This window comes from Perissodus microlepis, chromosome 23 (genome assembly GCF_051167445.1).
Source record: "Perissodus microlepis isolate ML-2025 ecotype Zambia chromosome 23, ASM5116744v1, whole genome shotgun sequence".
Lineage (NCBI taxonomy): Eukaryota > Metazoa > Chordata > Actinopteri > Cichliformes > Cichlidae > Perissodus > Perissodus microlepis.
The window spans coordinates 27,770,290-27,788,519 of NC_140482.1; the positions used below are offsets into that span (position 1 = coordinate 27,770,290).

The following is an 18,230-nucleotide window of genomic DNA, read 5'->3' on the forward strand; positions in this document are numbered from 1 at the left end:
AGAAAATTAAAAAATATAAAGGTATATACATTTTTGAAGCATTTATACTGTGTTTCAACCTAAAATAACTACATTTTTAGAAATGCATGTATGGGGAAAAAAAAGTCATTTACTAAAATAGTTACACAGTTATGCCAGAGGTGTGTATCAGCTTTTTTAAGCATGTTATTTATAAAAGCTGCCCCTTCTTAATTCATGGGTGGCAATTACATGGTTACATGCAGTTGTTATTACATGATATTTACAGTTACAGTTAAATACATTTTAAATCAGGCCAAAAAAGGTTTTAAAAATGAAAAATTAAGTGAGGTTTTATAACAATAGGTCAATTTAAATCAAAACGTGAAGTTCTTAACCATGAGGACAGTACTAGGTAATTTAATTTTTATTTCTTGTGATACAGTAAAACTGCCATGTCACATCCACGGCCCATATACAAAGAGTCAGACCCACAAAGATGCTCTCTCTCTGCCACTGATCAGTTTGCCTAAGCATCATTTAGATGAAGTGCACGACTGGAATAGTAGCAACTAAGTTTGCTTTTGAGGAACTCTGTATTATCACCTGTGCAGTTATGTGATTACGTAGTGCAATTGTTCCACAATGTTCTCCTGTTACGCTGCTTGAGCCGGATGTTGGTTATCGTGTTCTCTTGTCTTCATCTTTAGATCCTGTGGTTTCGGAGAGCAGTAATTGGAGGTCTGACAACCTGCACTGTGCTCAACATCCTCTGGTGAGCACTTTACTTGTTATTTGATCTTTGATTCTTTATTCCTTTCCAGATATTGGTTGGCACAGTCATATCATGGTTAGAACTGTGGTCTGAAAAAGGAAGTTTTTCAAGTGCTGTGGTCTCCATTCTGACAATTATGCCAGGTTAATTGAGGATTCCAAGTTGACTGTATGTAGGCCTCTCTCTTAGCTCTGTGATGGACTGGCATCCAGTCCAGGCTCCAGGGTTCCTTGACTTGAGCACAATGTCAGTTGGGTTATGGTCCAGCCATACTGCAACCTTGGAAGAATAAGAGATTAACAAAGCATGGATACACTTTCCAGTGAGTTAAGAGTTATAAGCTATAGCTCTATTTATATTTAATTATCCTTTAGCTCCCTTTCTTTTGCAGTCTATGTGGAAATAAATTGCTTTTTCAGTACTTACTACAATGTAAGGCAAGCAATTGGCACTTTTGCTGCTTCTTAACCATTAACTATAGAAATTCTCTTCCCCCAGAAGTGTATTATCACCCAGAGAGCACAACAGGGTGCTGGACTATTTCTGTGAACAATGACCACAACCTGCCCACAACCTACTCTCAACCTGGTTGAGGGTCAGGTACTATTGAGGAAGGAAACTGTGCAGGATCTTTTAGGCACAATCATCATTAAGCTTAAAGTCTTTGTAGTTTATTATAATTTTGCTAGTAGTTATAGCAAATAAGCTTTTACTGGGTAATTCTGCATAAGTAAGGAATAAGTGGCTGCAAGGCTGCCTTCCTAAGAAAGAATGAAATAGTTCAGAAAGAATGATTTAAGCCATATGCTAAATGTCAACTGTTAAAGCTGTATACGATCCATTATGATTGACATAGGGCATTATGGCCAGATGGTCACATATGACCACTTCAGGGTCACATACGCTGGCTCTGAAGGTGGGATCCTCTGAGACCTTCAGCAGACGTTTGAAGAGAGCAAAGAGTAAAAGCAGCAGCAGCAAGGACGGTGGCCCAGAGTTTAAGAAGGCCATCTGGCAAAATAACCATCCACAAAGGACTAGAAATGCACTAGAGAGCACAGACCCTTCACTGTCTATTGAACCCCCACTTTGCAGCTGAAGAGTCAGGTGCATTTAGGAAGAATGTTTAGTCTGCCCTTTCCTTCTCGCGACAGAGAAACAAGCCTCAACAGGATGGAGTTTGGAGTCACACTGCACCTGGTGTATATTTAAACTGGTATTTAACTTCCCTCTACTCAGTAAATAAGTCTGTAAACATAGTGAGTAATGTAGGCAGCCACTGCGTGGTTAATTTTGTTCTTCACCCAGCACAACAGAAATATATTCTCCCAGAGTATTACCTGAGGAAATCTGGTCGTATCTCACAGTGTGTCATCCCGTCCATTTGTGAAAAAAGTCAACTTTTTATTAAGGGGAAAAAATGGAGAAATTTAAAGGAGCACTCTGCCAATTTCATTTTATCTGCTTGCCTTATGGGCAGTCTAGGATATAACTAAGCACTGCTGTAAAGGTCAGGATACTCCGTCTCTCCCCATTGTTTTTTTTTAAATCTGCCTCTCAGGCTCATTTCTGTCCTCTTTTCTTCTATGTTTCAGTGCTTGATCGTATCTCATTTAATGGCACATTTTCATGTGTGCTGGCACTACAGCTTAAAACAAAGTGAGGCGGGTATGCACGGCGCAAAATCAATCAAATCTGGAAATTCCGATCTGGAAATAATTGGGTTTGGCAAGGCGAACACATGTGAAACTTAAGCAAATACAATGTATCACTGCTGCATGAGATGCTCTCTGCACACCCATGACAAATTTCACTGAGCTACAACCCACAATTGGTTGTATCTGACCTTTGGTGTACTTTACTGATCGGCTTCTGGCAAAACAACTTGCAGCAGCTCCACACAATAAGTCTCTCTCCTCTGGGATGCTTCTCTAAGATTTATGAGCTTCAGGCAGCATTTTTTTTCTTTTCTTTTTTTTTTTATTCTTGTTGTTTTGTGTTCAAGCTATACACCAGAATCTGAAAGCAGTGTTGCGTGGCAAAATAATGCTCTATAATAACAGGTTTTTCACAGGGGGGGCTCCATTTATTGAATCATGATAACATTTCAGAGTTATTTCAAACAGGTTTGCTTTTCCTTCCACATATATAGATCCCTTTGGTCAACACACGTGCACTGCAAAAATCCTAAACTCAGCTTATACCTTTAGTTTTATAAATGCACTTTTAGAGACCTATAGCACGTGACCCTCAGCTAAGTGTTATACTTCACATGGGTACAACAGGCCTTTACATTATTTTCCGGTCGCTGCAGGTTACAGAACTCATTGTTGAACAGACAAACAAGCATTTTCATGCAGCACTGAGGTTATTTCCTCCACCGTGTTGACTTAGTATGACTCGCAGTAGACCCAAGTGAGAGGAAATGCACGGTAAGAGAGTTTGCTAATGCTGATTGTTTGCAGCACTGCAAATCTTCATGCCAAGACGCTATGTTTTAAGCGTGTGATCCCAGTTTAGTGCAGCCATTACTGGAGGTCACCACCCAACAATGTTTCTTGTGCCTACAGTCCTCTTACTGATGGGAAATAAGTCACACTGAGATTACTTTATGCAGTCTGAGGGCTTTTCTCACAGAGGTAAAGTAAATTTATTTGGTCCTTTTGCGAGAGTTCAGCTTCAGTTTGTCATGGAAAATTGTGTTCTCGAGCAGTACTATAAAACAGCTCTGACACATCAGGGCATCAACACAGCGATACAGTGCACGGTGTTATCAGGCATGGGGACATTTGCAGTGTGTCCATCAGGCTGTGGTATCAGGATTGCTCTGGTCAGCCCACGTATGCTCAATCCGATCTGGGCAATGCGGAGGCGAGGCCAAATTTGGAGCTTGGTCTGATCGAGCTGTAATCCTGAGACATTTTTGTAGTGTAACTGGGTGTGTTGTCCTGCCAAAAGATGCCACTGCAGTCCGACTGTGCCTTTGCCGAGGGATGACACTTGGTATCTTACTGTATCAGTGACATTAATCAACACACACATATACAGTATATATTGCATCTCAAACATTAGGAATATTGTGAAAGGAGGGTTTTTTTGCATTTTATTTAATATATTTTTTACACAAAAACTAACACATACGAGCCATTTTAGTTTTAACCTCCTAGGACCTGACATCACATTTTGGGTTGTCTAGACCAGCGGTCTCCAACCTTTTTTGCGCCACGGACCGGTTTATGCCCGACAATATTTTTCACGGACCGGCCTTTAATGTGTCACGGATAAATACAACAAAATAAAACTAGTACCTGTACCGAAAAAAAGAAGATTTATTCATAACACACGTGAAAAGACCCAGGAAAACCGAGTAAACGATAAAAACGATAACAAAATAACGCTGAAAACCGATAAAAACCCTGAAAACCATACATTTCACACCTGAGCCTCAACTCTCGCGGCCCGGTACCAAACGACTCATGGACCGGTACCGGTCCGAGGCCCGGGGGTTGGGGACCGCTGGTCTAGACCAAAATACTAAATTTAGCTCTACAAGGGCCTGATATTCACTTACAAGGATGTTATACTGCCACTGTTCTAATGAAATTAAAAGAAATGTCCTCATATGTCATTTTTGTCAAAAACAAAAATCAGGTAAAAAATGAAAATCTGGTAAGTCTTTGTTTTTACATTCATCAGGTCCCAATCAGTTAAGTTAGGTTGCTATTTAAATAGTATAAGTACTATGTATCTGTCTAGTTTTGTACATGCAACTACACTCATGGGAAAGACTGCAGACATAGTTATTCAGATAATGAGCATCGACACCCTCCATGAGAAGGGTAAGCAGCGGAGGGTCATTGCTGAAAAGCCTGACTGTTTGCAAAGCGCTGCCTCGAGGTGAATTAATGAAAAGTTAAGAGGAAGGTAAAAAGATGCAAAAGCTCTCGAGGTTCCAGGATGACTGGAACTTCGAGAGAATTCTCAATTAAGTGAATGCAGTAATTTGTGTCCTTGCTTATGGTGCCACGGGGTGGCTGTAGTCAGGAGGTAGGGCAGGTCATCTGCTAATCGTAACGTTGGTGGTTCAGTCCCTGGATGCTCCAATCTGCATACTAAATGTCCACAGATAAGATACTAACCCCAACTTGCTCTCCGGATGCATCCATGAAAGTGTGAATGTGTGTGAATGTTAAGCACAAAAATATGTATGAACAAGGCATATAAACTGCTTTGAATGCTCCAGGGGAGTAAAAAACCACTATATAAGAATCAGTCCGTTTGCCCTTTAGTTTTAGAAAACGTATTGGACAAATTAACAGTTTCCATTTAGAGAATATGGAACAAACTCTGCAGTCATTTTACTTTGAAACAGATGAAATGCTACCACAAAGATAGCGTTTTGCAAAACAAAGTTTTCAGTTTAAATGATTTGTCTCCAGGTGTGTAGCTAACTCTTTTTTGCAGTTTCTCCCACACTGAAATGAGATCTGGATAAATCATTGCCTCAAACTGATGTGGGACTTAGAAAAACAAATTAACTGAACGCGTCCTTTAAAAAGAGTTATTGCTTTCTTTAAATCCCATATGTCATTATGCTGCTGAAGGTTTAAACATTTCCCAGTATTTGAAAGCTTAGCTGGAGCTGAACTCAAAAGTGAATGTAATGCCCATGAATTGACCTTATTTGTTTCTTAAAAGCTTAAAGTCTACTTCTCTTGGTTACTATAAGTTGTGTGGTGGTAAAACGCTCTTTTACTGCACGAATGCAAATCTGCTCTCTCCCCTTTGCTCTCTTTCACCACTCTCACTTATCACACTACTTCTTTTGGGGGTCCTGTTCCTGCTTGACGTCCTGGTAAGCAATTTCCTCTGCCTCCATTTTTCAGACCATAATTTTGATTGATAATTATCGTTGGGGACATAATTCTGTTGAGCCACCCTGCAGAGTGAAAGACTAGTAGAATAAAATAGAAATGGTGTGTTGTTGGGTGCATTCGAGCGTAGCCACAACAAATGAATGGATAAATCTCTCAGAGCTGCACTCGGCACTGCCGATTCAAAGAGACCAACAGTCAGTGCCGCAGAGAGAGGAGAAAACTTGCTTGTTCGTGACTGGCTTTCTCTCTCTCTCTGCGGCTGAACTTTACGGCCTTTGGTTTCAAACAAAGAACTTGTGATTTGTCTTCTGTTTCACAGTCTGCCGTTTTTGGTTTTAAAAAATCTTCAAAGACCACTCACATCCTGAAGGATTATCAGGCTCATTTCCACCAAACTTTAAAAACCTTGACAATCCAAGTGGAAATCCACATCAGAGGCTTGATTCGGCCTTTTGGCCGGCCATGTTTATCACTAATAATAGCACATTTAGTGGGCACAACAATGTCTTGTGAGATTAAGAGTCTTAATGTGTCTGGCATCACCATTTGTGTAGTTTTTATGACTGGAAATAGCTTTATTTTATTCAGCATGATACCAAGATTAATGAAGTGTATCAGTTTGTTTATATCATAATTGAGATATTAGTGTAGTTTGAATTATTGCAGAAATATAATGATTATTTCAGAGAAATTTCACCAGTTCTCAAATATATGTTAAAGAACAGATGGTTGCAAACAGTATGCTGAGTCATGACTAAGGTGCACTGAGGCATTTTCAGGTGTGCTGTGACATTTTCTGACAACCATATGTTATTATCACAATACATGACTGCACAAAAACTCATTTATTTACTAACTGCATCAGTTCTCTTAACCTGAATGTGTCATCTTTGGGGAGTCCTTGGCTAATGCTAACATTATACCAAGAGAGTTAAAGAGATTCTTGGTAATCGAATATTCCCTCTGAGACAAACTACTTCAGAAGAGTGCTGCATCTGAACAGACAGTATTTCTGTTTGGGCTGTGTGAAAATACCTGACCAGCTGATGGAGGTCATCTAGAGCCTCATCCCATGATGTCACTCGTGCAAAAAGTGTCATGCTAGGTCCAGATGTTGCAAATGGGCTTTTAAATGTGCCGTCATCTAACAATTAAATCCAAAGAATGATAGTATGCCAGATGGCATAGAGGCTATTTTTTGGCTATAATGAATACAAATAGGACTTGGGCACCAAAGTTTAATAACCAGTGCTATAGCATATTGACATATTATAATATTAACAATTCTTCCTTATTAGATCTTGTGATTTATGTCTAGAGCTGAAGCACAAATCTTTGCAGTGGGTCAGTGCAGAGTCAGATAATATTTTTCAGACTTGTGGCGCATGTGCTGACAATGGGGAAACCCAAAATTCAACTGTTACTCGATCATACTACAGCTGTCCCCACCAGATATCACTTTGAAGCTGATGTTTGGTTGCTAGCTACCAGGCTCTGGTTGCCAGGGTAACCATCTAATGTATTTACTGCGGGTCCATCATATGCCAATCACTGATATACTGCCCTTTCAATGCTAGTCTTATCAATCGCTCACCTTAGGGTCACTTCTTGGACCCACGTGACTCTGAATGACTTTCTATGTGCTGCCATAGATTGCTTCCAGTGTGGACACAGATTAATACTCTCAGAACTGTATGGTGTTTTATGGATCAGGTTTTCATGCACTCAGTTCCAGTTTTAAAAGCAGAGATGCTAGAACAGCTTGTTTCAAACAGTGGATAGACTGAGGGGTTGCCTTTGTATGAGATTTTATTTTTTTTTAAAAAGATTACTTTGAACTGTAAATCATATTAAGCTACTCTAGTAGACAAAGATTAACAAAAATATGGAGCTATAAATGAGCAAATAACTTGTGGTCCCTTTTATTCACAAAGCTTTCGGATCGACTCATTCTTTGTGAAACAGCTGCATTTTCAGACTGACAGCTCATTAAAAGGTTCCTAGCTGAGACGGTTGCCTTGGGCTGTGGTTGAAATTAGAGTAACATGACAGTATAAACGTTGTCATGTGTGGCACAGTCACACAGTGACTTGTTAGCACAGATGTAACATCTTACACCCTAATTTGCAGCACGTAATTTGCAAACTTTACAGATTCAAAAGGTTGGTACAGCAATCATATATTTGATAATTCAAATGAAATAATAATTTATGTAGGCAATTCTATTTAGTTCCTGTAAAATCACATATCCTAATTAGAACAAAGGGAAATGCTGTGTGCATTTAACTGTAAAAGTTTAAAAGGTGATTTGATGAATTGCAATAGAATCCTCATGTTTACATTTTTCTTCCTGTGCAAAAACAACTGTTGGTAACTTGGTTTAAAATTCACAGATTTTTGTCAATAAGAATAATCAAATACGTTGAGAATATGTATAGCCGTGATGAAATAGCACTTACTATATATAATTTATGATAAATCTAAAAAAAAAAAAAAAACAGACATACAGTTTTGCATTGTTGGTTTGATGTAATGAAATTTAATGTGCTTACATTTTTGCATTTTTGGCCGACAGCAGGATCGCATTATCTCATCTCCCTTCTCCCGTCACTACTGCGCAAAATTTGTTTGCAAATTATGTCAGAGGCTCTTTGAATCATTTGATGATTGGTTGTCACACCAGCATCAGGTCAGAATTTCCTGAGAGCAAGATTAAGCGAAGGACTTCACAGGCATCACCGAGCCGCGACTGGTGCATCGGAAAGAATATTTCAAAGGGACAAACAGTGTGCATCGTGATCCTCCACATTGTCCTTCAGAGAAGTCCTGCTTCAGCTGAAAGGGACTACATTCACATGTAATGTATTACCTTTCATATTAGGAGGAAAGTGTGGTATTTTCTGCCAATTACCCACAAAATAACGTAACGCTATGAGATCAGTGATACACAAACAGCAGAAGCGTCCAGTGAGCTTATTTTACCTCAGAAGTCGACTCTGCTCTATCCTTGGAGTCCTCAGAGGAAGAGATTAATATTATCAGTGTGTACACTAAGCTCGTTTTCCCTCCTCACTTTTGCTTTAAAAGGACAGAGAACATTAATCGCTCTGCGGCCCATTAAGTTCTGAAAGTGCTGAAAAATCCAACACACCTGTTTAAATATTTTGTGAATTCCCAGCTCCTCAGTGTGCCGCTACTTGTTCTGAATATTAAGAAATAAGATCTTTATTGCACACAAATACGTCTCATTGCTGTGTGCTTTTGGAATTTCATGCTATTCAGTTTCTCTCTGAGTCTTATTCTCTTAAGGTTGATTTTTATGAATGACTTTAATGCCCTTTTAGAGCATGGAAGCTGAGAAGTGTAATGTAGTTTTCTTTTCTGATGACTCCTCTGCTGCAGTACAAAAGTACATTGAAAATTTCAGGAGTATTGATTACTAATGCATTAAACTTGATGCTCTTTTGCTTCTCATACATGTTTTTATTTTTGTTGCTTTTTTTGATTTCTACTCGTGTGTAAAACATCTGTTATCTCTCTTTAATCCCCCTAGAAGCTCTTCTAACTTTTAACCTTACCGTTCATTCTACCTCCAATCACAGTGTTGCTGATGATGGTTTCCAGTATTGATATATTTCCCTCAGGCAGTGACCACAAGAGTGCTGAGTCATCTTGGATGATTGAATCCAGCTTGGCTAATCTAATTCTCTTGTGGCTTCGAAGAACTGAACCGTGCAGATTAGCGTAACTAGCTCATCTTGGGTCACACAATTGATCTTGGATTTTTTTTAAGCGACACGCAGTCCCCAGCACATGATGACAGTCCCCATTTCTGCAGATATTATAGCTTTTATTTCTGTGCACTGAGAGAAGCTGGTGATGTGAAATCCATTTTTATGTAGAGACTCCGATATAAACTATTTTAATTAAGCATTACTGAACCAGTAGATTTCTTTAAAGGGATCAAATATTAATGTTTAATGTGGTTAAATCAGGAATGCCAGTGTATTGATCCATATATTAATTTGAGTGATTGTTACTGTTGTCCACAGCAGCTTTATTCTGCATAAAAAGTTTCTCTTACTTGGTCCCCGCAGCATTTTGAAGGCAGCGTGACTCACGTCCATAAATCTGCAGCATTGCCACGCCAGAGGGTAGTGCTATTTTGCACAGCAATCCACCATGCTTACATTGATTAAATCGTATGCAGTGGCACACGGTAGCTGCAAAAAACATTATATAATTCTGCACACATCAGACAATGCAGTTTTAGTTTTACGCCAGATGTAGCAGGATTCAAACCGCATACACAAAGGCTCAAATGTGAAATGAGCCTTTGTTCTTTTTGGCCGGAGGTGGTTTTCACCTTGGAAATCTCCCATGGGTGCCATTTTTGCCTGGACTTTTTCTGATTGTTGAATTATGAACTCTGTTCTTAACAAAGGCAAGTGAGGCCTTCAGTTCTTTCAGTGATGTTCTTTTGTGACCTCCTGGATGAGTCATTGGTATGCTCTTAGAGCTGGCCTCTCCTGGGATGGTTCACCACTGTTCCAAGTTTCTCTATTTGTGGATAATGACTCTCCCTGTGGTTTGATGGAGTCACAAAGCCTTAGATTTGGCTTTTCCACACTGATAGATGTCAGTGGCTTTAATATGATGCTTGTTTAGATCTTTTAGCCAACTTTAGTTTATCTGACAGATTTTGTTTAAGTGATTTGTTGATTCTACAGGTTTGATGGTTCTCACTCCGGATCTGTCTAATGAAATTGAACTAAGTGTTTCGAAAATTTTGGTAAATCGCAGTTATTTCAATCAGAAATTAACAAGGGATTTCTATATGTTTAATACTTTAACAACCAGGTTTGGTGGCCAGATCAAGCCTTAATACAACATAAGAGAGTTATAATACAACTCCTCCCTTATCCAATTATCATCAAGCAGGGAAATTGGCTATAGAGACCAAACGTTTTGCAGCAGGCTATAAGCATACTGGAAAATTTAACATGGGAGTTCCTGGAGACTGACTTGCTTTTGGAGCAAGCATAAATTGGCAATTTCAGTTTTTCAGACTTTTCTTTAGTTTGTTTGTTGTCATCTTGTTTAAAACATGAGCAAAAGAAGAATTATTTATAATTCTAACAATTAAAGAATCAATCCCAGCACATCGTTCTCAAATAAATTGCTTCATTAATATTTATAATAACTAAAAAAGATTACTTTGGGGGGAAGAAGCCAGTTAAAATAAAACAAACTGCTAAATTTACACACGAGAACTTGTGTTTCTTTTCAGAATAATGCTATGCTTTTGAAACTCTGTCCCAACCTATCGAGCAGCAGGAGTTTCAGCAGGGGGCACGGCTCCAAGGCTGTGCAGTACAGAACCCAGCAGACAAGCTGCACAGAGAGATCCTATACACATAATGCACAAGGAAATAGATGCCCTTGTCAAGTATAGCAATGGGAAACTAGCACAACAGCAGCCTGTGGTGTTGGAGAGAGTAAATTATCAACACACCCAGTAACGGTGTTGTCTAGCAGTTGGATGAAAATAGTATAACTAGCTGTTATGTGTGTAGAATAATATCGTGAGAGGCTTTGTCAGTTTTTAAAGATCACCTCATTTTCTTGATGTATTGCTCTGCCAACTAAAATGAGGCTTCGCCACTGCTTAATATGTATCAATAATTAAAATTATATCAGTCTTTGTGATAAATTTGTAATTAATTAATTAATTAATTCATGCTGTCTACTACTTTTAAAGTCTACAGAGGATACAAAGTCTCTGTTTCCAACTCAGACTCGGGGTTGGTTTCATTTTCCAAAGGATAGAAATTAAGCTACGGTTAGAAGTACGACTGCTATCGTTGTCAGGGAATGCAGACTTTTGGCCGCTCGCGCAGTTACAGTTAGGAGATTTCCAAGATCCAAGGCTGCTGTTCTCTACTAATGCAACTGCCAGTCACAATATGCATTGTGTATATATCTATTAATATATCAGTTATCAAAAGAGAGTTTTCTGAAGTGTTAAATATTATAATATAGCAATTTTATGTTTCCAATAATTAGCCTAGTAGAAAAAAATTCTCAAGTTTTTGACCTTTCTTCTTCTTATTATTATTATTATTATTATTATTATTATTTACATTATTCTATTGTTTACATTATTCTATTGTTTTCAGGTAGCGGGATGACAGTCAGGTTGTGAGTGTGTGCCCTGGTTTATGTAAAGATCAGGGATCAGCCCAGTGTCTGAGCTTCACAACATTGTTTTAGGAAGTGAATCATGAACAAATGAGGTCTCCATGGACCTCAAAAAAGGCTTATTGATGTTCAGCAGCAGTCAAACAGACAGACTACAAATGAAGGAAATGAAGAACATTGCTTCACCCCCCTGGAGTGTCCAGTGTTCCCTCACAGAGCTCGGTGTCTAATAGTGTGAAAGGTCACATGGGAACCCAGGATAACGTCTAAGCAGCTTCTCACATTGTGTACATGTTCATGAATGAGAAGTTTACTAACACTAAAGGACGAATCAGAAGGCTGTTTGAACCGGGAGAACTTTACATTGTAGCATAAGCTTATCCCATCTGTAAAACGTGGTGGCCGCATTATGACGATTTGAGAGGTTAAAATTAATCTGCACCAGGGCGGGTCATCATCGGTAATCATCAACAGAATATTACCGCAAATTTATAAAGAATGAAGAAACATCTGTTCATGAACTGAACATTAAGAGAAAGTGGGTGATGCTGAATTTAAAAAAAAAAAAAAAAAAAAAAAAAGCATCAGCATACAAGTTGTTTTACCAAAAAATGATCAAAGAAGCAAGATGATGTTTTGAAAAGCCCAAGTCAAAGTCCTGACCTTCTTCCAGCAGCCTGAAACAAGCAATTCATGTAATGAAACTAACAAACATCCCAGAGCTGAATGTGTTCTGATAATTCAAATGTACAAGTCCTCCAAGCTGGTGTGTAGGACTGTTCAACAGTTTTCCTACATTTTAAGGTTTGCATACATTTGCTACTTGCACAGTAATAGAAATACTACTCGGCTAACAAACCACTGAGTTTTTTCATATATATGCTTTTAGGATTTGTGTGTAATTGTAATATTTAATTCAAATTTAAACAAGTCACAGACCATCAAAGACTAATGTACATACACTTTATTAATATGACAGGGTTTTTTTGTGTGTGTGTTAGGTGCTGGGCAGTGCTGGAAATTGTCCCGCAGACATCATTCCCAGAGAGGAGGATGACACCGGAAACAACAACCAGGCCTGACTACAGCAGCCCCTCTGGTCCTCCATCCTCAGTCTCCTCACAGAAATACTCTAACATCTCGCTAGAAGAGTGAGTCTGTACTTAAAGTGCTTACCTCTCCTGTTCTGTCTTTCATCACAAGAAACAAACCACTGCGATCTTTAGCCACAAGCCTGACACTTATGGTTGTATCCTTTGAATAAATATGTGCTAATATGTAAAGCAGGGTTTCAAATCTGTCCTAAACAGCTGTTTGGAAGTTTCTTTATCAAGAAAAAGCTCTTTGCTCACTGTTATTTGCATGTTCATGTGTAAACCTATGGCTCGGGTTTTGCAAAATTCGTCTGCTCACTGCAGAACCACTAGATCACTTGTTTCAAATACAGGCCGATCGTTTAGTATTCACTTTAGAAACAGCAGGTGTTGGACACTCAGTCGAGGTTCAGTTTGCCCGAGTGTTGTTTCTTCAGTGGGTGTCGTCCTCGCTGTCATGAAATCTCTTTTTTGTGTGTTGGATACTGGAATGAAACAAAGACACAAATTTTCTATAAAAATCCAAAGGAAGTGATGTCCATGCTTGTGCCTTGCCTCAGTGCATCTTTAATTTCCATCTTGCTAATATTAGCTTAGAAAAAGGGCTCTCATCAGGATGCAAGGAACGCTCAGATTTCCCACTCATGTTGGCTTGAATGTTGATGGTTGATTCATAGACCTTGAGAAACAAAAGCTGAGAAAGAGTTAAGAGTAGTTAGAAATAGATATGAACAGCGGTTAAAGTGGGCCATGGGATGGTTTTGTTGTTATCTTCACTTAATAAGCAATTATAACAATGAGTGATAACTGTGCTGTCAGAAATCACAAAACATTTAAGACAGGATAGCAGAAGAAGATGAGAGATTACGTTCAAAGGTAGCAAGTGGCATCCGATCAGCTGGTAATTTAAAGCTTACCTATGTAACGTCCTAATTTATGTTGGATTTTTTCATTCAGAGTGTGGATCTGGACAGGTGTTGCTGAAGTTAATTCAAACTTGGAAGTGATTATGAAGGTTATACTGACAGCAGGTGCAGGCTTAACTGGGCAGTTTGCAGTACTGTGGTACAGCTCATAGTGATGAACTGCACTCCAGCCACAGTTCAAATGCTTGTTAATGAGCTAATAACATGGTAGAAACCTAATGCGTTTAGAATACCAGCAGAAGACCACACTTGGTGGCACTCTATCAGCTGACAACGGCAAACTGAGCTTGCAGTTCACACAGGCTCACCATAATTGGACAAGAGAAGGTTGGAAAAATGGTGTCTGGTCTGATGAGTCTTGATTTTGCTTCAGCATTCAGATGGATGGGTCAGAATTTGGTGTAAACAACTTGAAAGCATGGGTCCATCCTGCCTTGTATCAACAGTTCGGGCTGGTGTTGGAGGAGGATATTTTCTATGCAATGCTAATACTAACAGAGCATCGTGTAAACACAACAGTCAGATTATTGTTGCTTATCATGTCCATCCCTTTGTGACCACAGTGTTTTTCACCAGCAAAGATGAAGGTGAAGTATAACTTTGAAGGAAAGACGCTTTTAAAAATATTATTTGGAACGCAGCTACGAACATCTGCCTGTATATTGTAGGTGGCTAAAGCAACGTAGAGTAGCAAACCTCAAAACCAGCACCGGTCAGGTGGTCATAGCCTTCACATAAAGAGAGCAAATGTACCGGAGCTCACAATAATGATTATTCGAGTCAGTTAACCTTGAGGCATTGCTACTTGGAAGTTCTGGTCCCCACCTCCCAAATCCCACTCTAATCCCAGCATATGAAGCACTGAGAGACAGACTCAGTGGACAGTATGTAAATCTGGATATTGAAGGGCATAAATGCCACACCTTGAAAGGAGAGAACCAGAGGATAGCAGATATTCCAGATTAAATGTCCTGGGTTATCTGTAGTAGAATAACAGTGTCAAATAGCAGTCATATCAGGTCAGCCTTTAAATAATTTGGCAGGTATGAAGCTCTTTTTATGCCATTACATTATCCACACCCATTCTGAGATCATCAAAAAATGGCACCAGATTTCCATTTCTGATACTAAGTTGGCTTTTTGTCATCAGCATTGTACAGTATGCCATTTCGTTGATGGCCAAGTTTGACAGTGATGATACATCAGCAGAGAATTGTGTGAATATGTGCAATTAGCAGCTCTTGTACTGAATATGTAATTATTTCAAAGCATCTTTGAATTGTAATCGCTCCCTGGCTCAGGCTTTCCCTTTCCATTAAATCCTCTTTCATTACACTGATTTGCAGAACAACCATTTTTCATTCTGATTGCTTGGCATGAATTTTTATTTCTGTGTTATTCTTTTCCCCCCTACCCATCACTGCTCATTGTTCATCTCTTTACAAAAAAAAAAAAGGAAAGGAAAAAAACAGAGCTCCTGTGACCCACATGGCTGAGACAACCTCAGTGACAGGTACCTGCACTTCTGCCTTTGCAGAGCTTTTCTATGCCAACACTGCCCCCTAGTGGCTTTTTATAAATCATCTATTAAGATCACATGGTTGTTTATACTGTTCCAAATCCCAGTCCTCTAACCTTGTTCCCCTCATCTGTTGAGTCTTTCAGAGCAGCTTTGTGCTTTTAAAGCCATAGTGGAATGAAGGATGGAATATAAACGATAAAAGTAAGGACAGAGGATTTTGCAGCCTTGTCGCTAGTCTCATGTGTCACTGGGATCAGAAACAATTGTTTGCTTTTAGACTGTTCCAATTAGACAAAAAACGATTTGGGAGTCTTGGAAAGTCAAAGTAAAGGTGATTGGAGAGCATTTCTCCATCTGGAAAATGTTGGAAGTCTCACCTGAGGTGCTGGACTGTTGTTAAGTCTGCCTTTATCAAGTCCTTGGCTCGCTCATCAAAGCATGTGCATGCTGGAAGTGTCCATGCAAACACAGAAAGTTTCCATGCATCCTTCACCTTTAGTTGTGCTTTGTTCTTTATATATATTTATGTATATGAAAACGGCACCTTCAGTGACTTATGCTGTCGATACATCCCTTTGAATGTTCCAATGGCCTTGCTGTTGAGGAAGTTTCACCTTGATAATTGTGGGCTTTGTTGAAATTTGTTGACAACTGACTCCTCAGTTTAGATTTGTTGCCACTATGAAGTTAAAAAGAGCTTATACAACTGACTTGCCCCTAAATTAACAAATAAAAACAGCATTATAAGCTATAAAATCCATACCTTTGTGTGAATAACCACTTCAATGTAATTCCTAATTGTTCTAAAATAGCTTTTTAACTGTTGCACATTTACGAGCGTTTAGAAAAACATACCTGGGTTAAGAATGATCAGCAAAAAGAAAGAAGCTTAAATGTGGTTGTTTGTTATGTATGAAAACTGCAAATGGATATTGGTCTTGATCTAATAGTAGAAAAAAGATAAAAGGTGATTTCTTGCTTAAAGAAATGTTTACTCTGTGTTATGAATGAAAATGAGAGCAAAATCGTCATCTGCTGATCTGTTCATAGTGGTTATGATTTACTTTCAGTTTGGTAAAAGTCTGTTTTAAGCATCATTTGTTGGTTTGGCTCTGTCAGGACGACAACCTGATGATTGCTTCTTTTTCACCCAAACTAGTGCCAAGGCCTAGCCTGACATCAGTTTCATGTATTTCCACTCAGAAAGTTTGGTGCCAGTGCTAAAAAACTGGTAGCATTATGATGCCACAAAGTTGGAACCACTGTTGTTAGTCGCTTTGGGCCATATTCATTGCATTAATATATTCATTTCCATTCATGCTTTAGAGCACGTCTTGTGTTGGGCTGTATGTGGGATTTCTCACAGCAGTGGAACCTGCAGTCCGAGCCTTCAGCCGTGTGTTTCTTGAACAGGATGTCAGGGTTGGGTAGAGGGAGGCTTTAGAGCAGGTTGCAAATGGTGAAATAAGTAAAAATATGTACCCCATCTATGAATCTGTGGGGGGGAAAAAATAGTTGGTCAGAAAACAATTTCAAATCAGAGTTTAAAATGGTTGTGACAGTTGCCTTTGGCAGCATAGTACACACTGCATCTTTCATGCTTTACAAGGTCAGAACATGAAAACAAGCCCCACGTGCCTGTGAGTGCTGTAAATGGATCCCTGTTCATTGGGATGGATGTGCCTGAGTCTTGCATGCTTTCATTCAGATGAGTATAAGCGTCAGTTAAGCCAGCTTGGCACTTTGTGCAGAAAAAAAAAAAGCTTCCCTCAGAGGTAAAACAAGCAGGTCAGCACCTTTCCTCAACCACCTGCCATCAAAGTACAGCAAGAGGTCATGGTCGTCTGCACCCATTTCCATGCATATTTCTATATAAAGCTGGAATTAATGCTCCAGGTTAATTAGAAAGTTGACTCCTAATTTGAGACCTGGACTAAACCCGTAGCTCACTGAGGCTGCAGGAAGTTTAATTGTATTATTTTACATTCTTGTTCGGGTTGAGGCAAACTAATACATCTCATCTAAATTTTAACATGTTTGAAATTGCTAAACGAACTAAAAACAAAATAATAAATCTACCTATCTTAATAACTATCTGATTGGTGATTGGTTGGGCTAACAAAGGAGTCCAATCAATCACCAATCCAATCAACCAGTAATTTCACACAGCTGGTTATAAATTGGCCAAAGGACACATTCAGCCTTTGCTCGTCACATCTGGCTTCAACAGTCAAGATGACGAAGTTGAAATTCTAATCTTGATACTTCAGTGGATGAAATCAGAGGGCTACGACAATCTTTTATACTGTCTATGATATATACTGTGGCGCCAGAAAAAGATGGGTGGTGAAAATGCTTGGCTGCTCTGCAACTACATAAAACACAGACAAATTGTCCACTGGAGAAACAAAGGCTGCAGAAAGCTGTGGCCCTCACCCTGTTTCAAAACTGTCCTCATCCTTGACTTGGATCACAGACTGTGCATGTGTTGATGTCACAGTTTATTTAGAAATTGTCCCCCATTTGCTTGTGTGTGCTGTGACTGTGTATCTGAAAAGTGGAACATTTGTCATCAGTCCTGATGCTTGTTTCCTTTCACAGAATTTGCTCAAAGTGAGAAACAAAAGCTGTTCCCCGACTGTCTAAGGCTTATTAGCTTTGGCGATTTGAAACACCACAAATGATGCACGGTGTGTCGTCTTTGCTGTTGCTTGTCCTTCTAATTAGCTTTGTCTCCCTTATCCCCCCGCTGTGACTCAGTATGTCACAACCAAGAGTTTCAAAACTGGCTGCGCAGCCACTGCAGTAAGACAGAGGAAGAAGAAGAAGAAAGTGAAAGGAATTAGAAAGTAAGGCAGATGTGAGTTATTGTGCTGT

At 39.2% G+C, this 18,230-nt stretch overlaps 1 protein-coding gene across 2 annotated transcripts in view; it reads left to right on the forward strand.

The window, feature by feature from the left end:
- Positions 1-18,230, forward strand: part of LOC146361658 (uncharacterized) — an 87,889-nt gene that overhangs the window by 48,652 nt on the left and 21,007 nt on the right. For both annotated transcript variants that reach the window (XM_084921659.1, XM_084921660.1), the window contains 2 exons: positions 669-733; positions 12,813-12,962. In XM_084921659.1, coding sequence (XP_084777785.1) covers positions 669-733; positions 12,813-12,962 — 215 coding nt within the window. The remainder of the gene's footprint in view (positions 1-668; positions 734-12,812; positions 12,963-18,230) is intronic.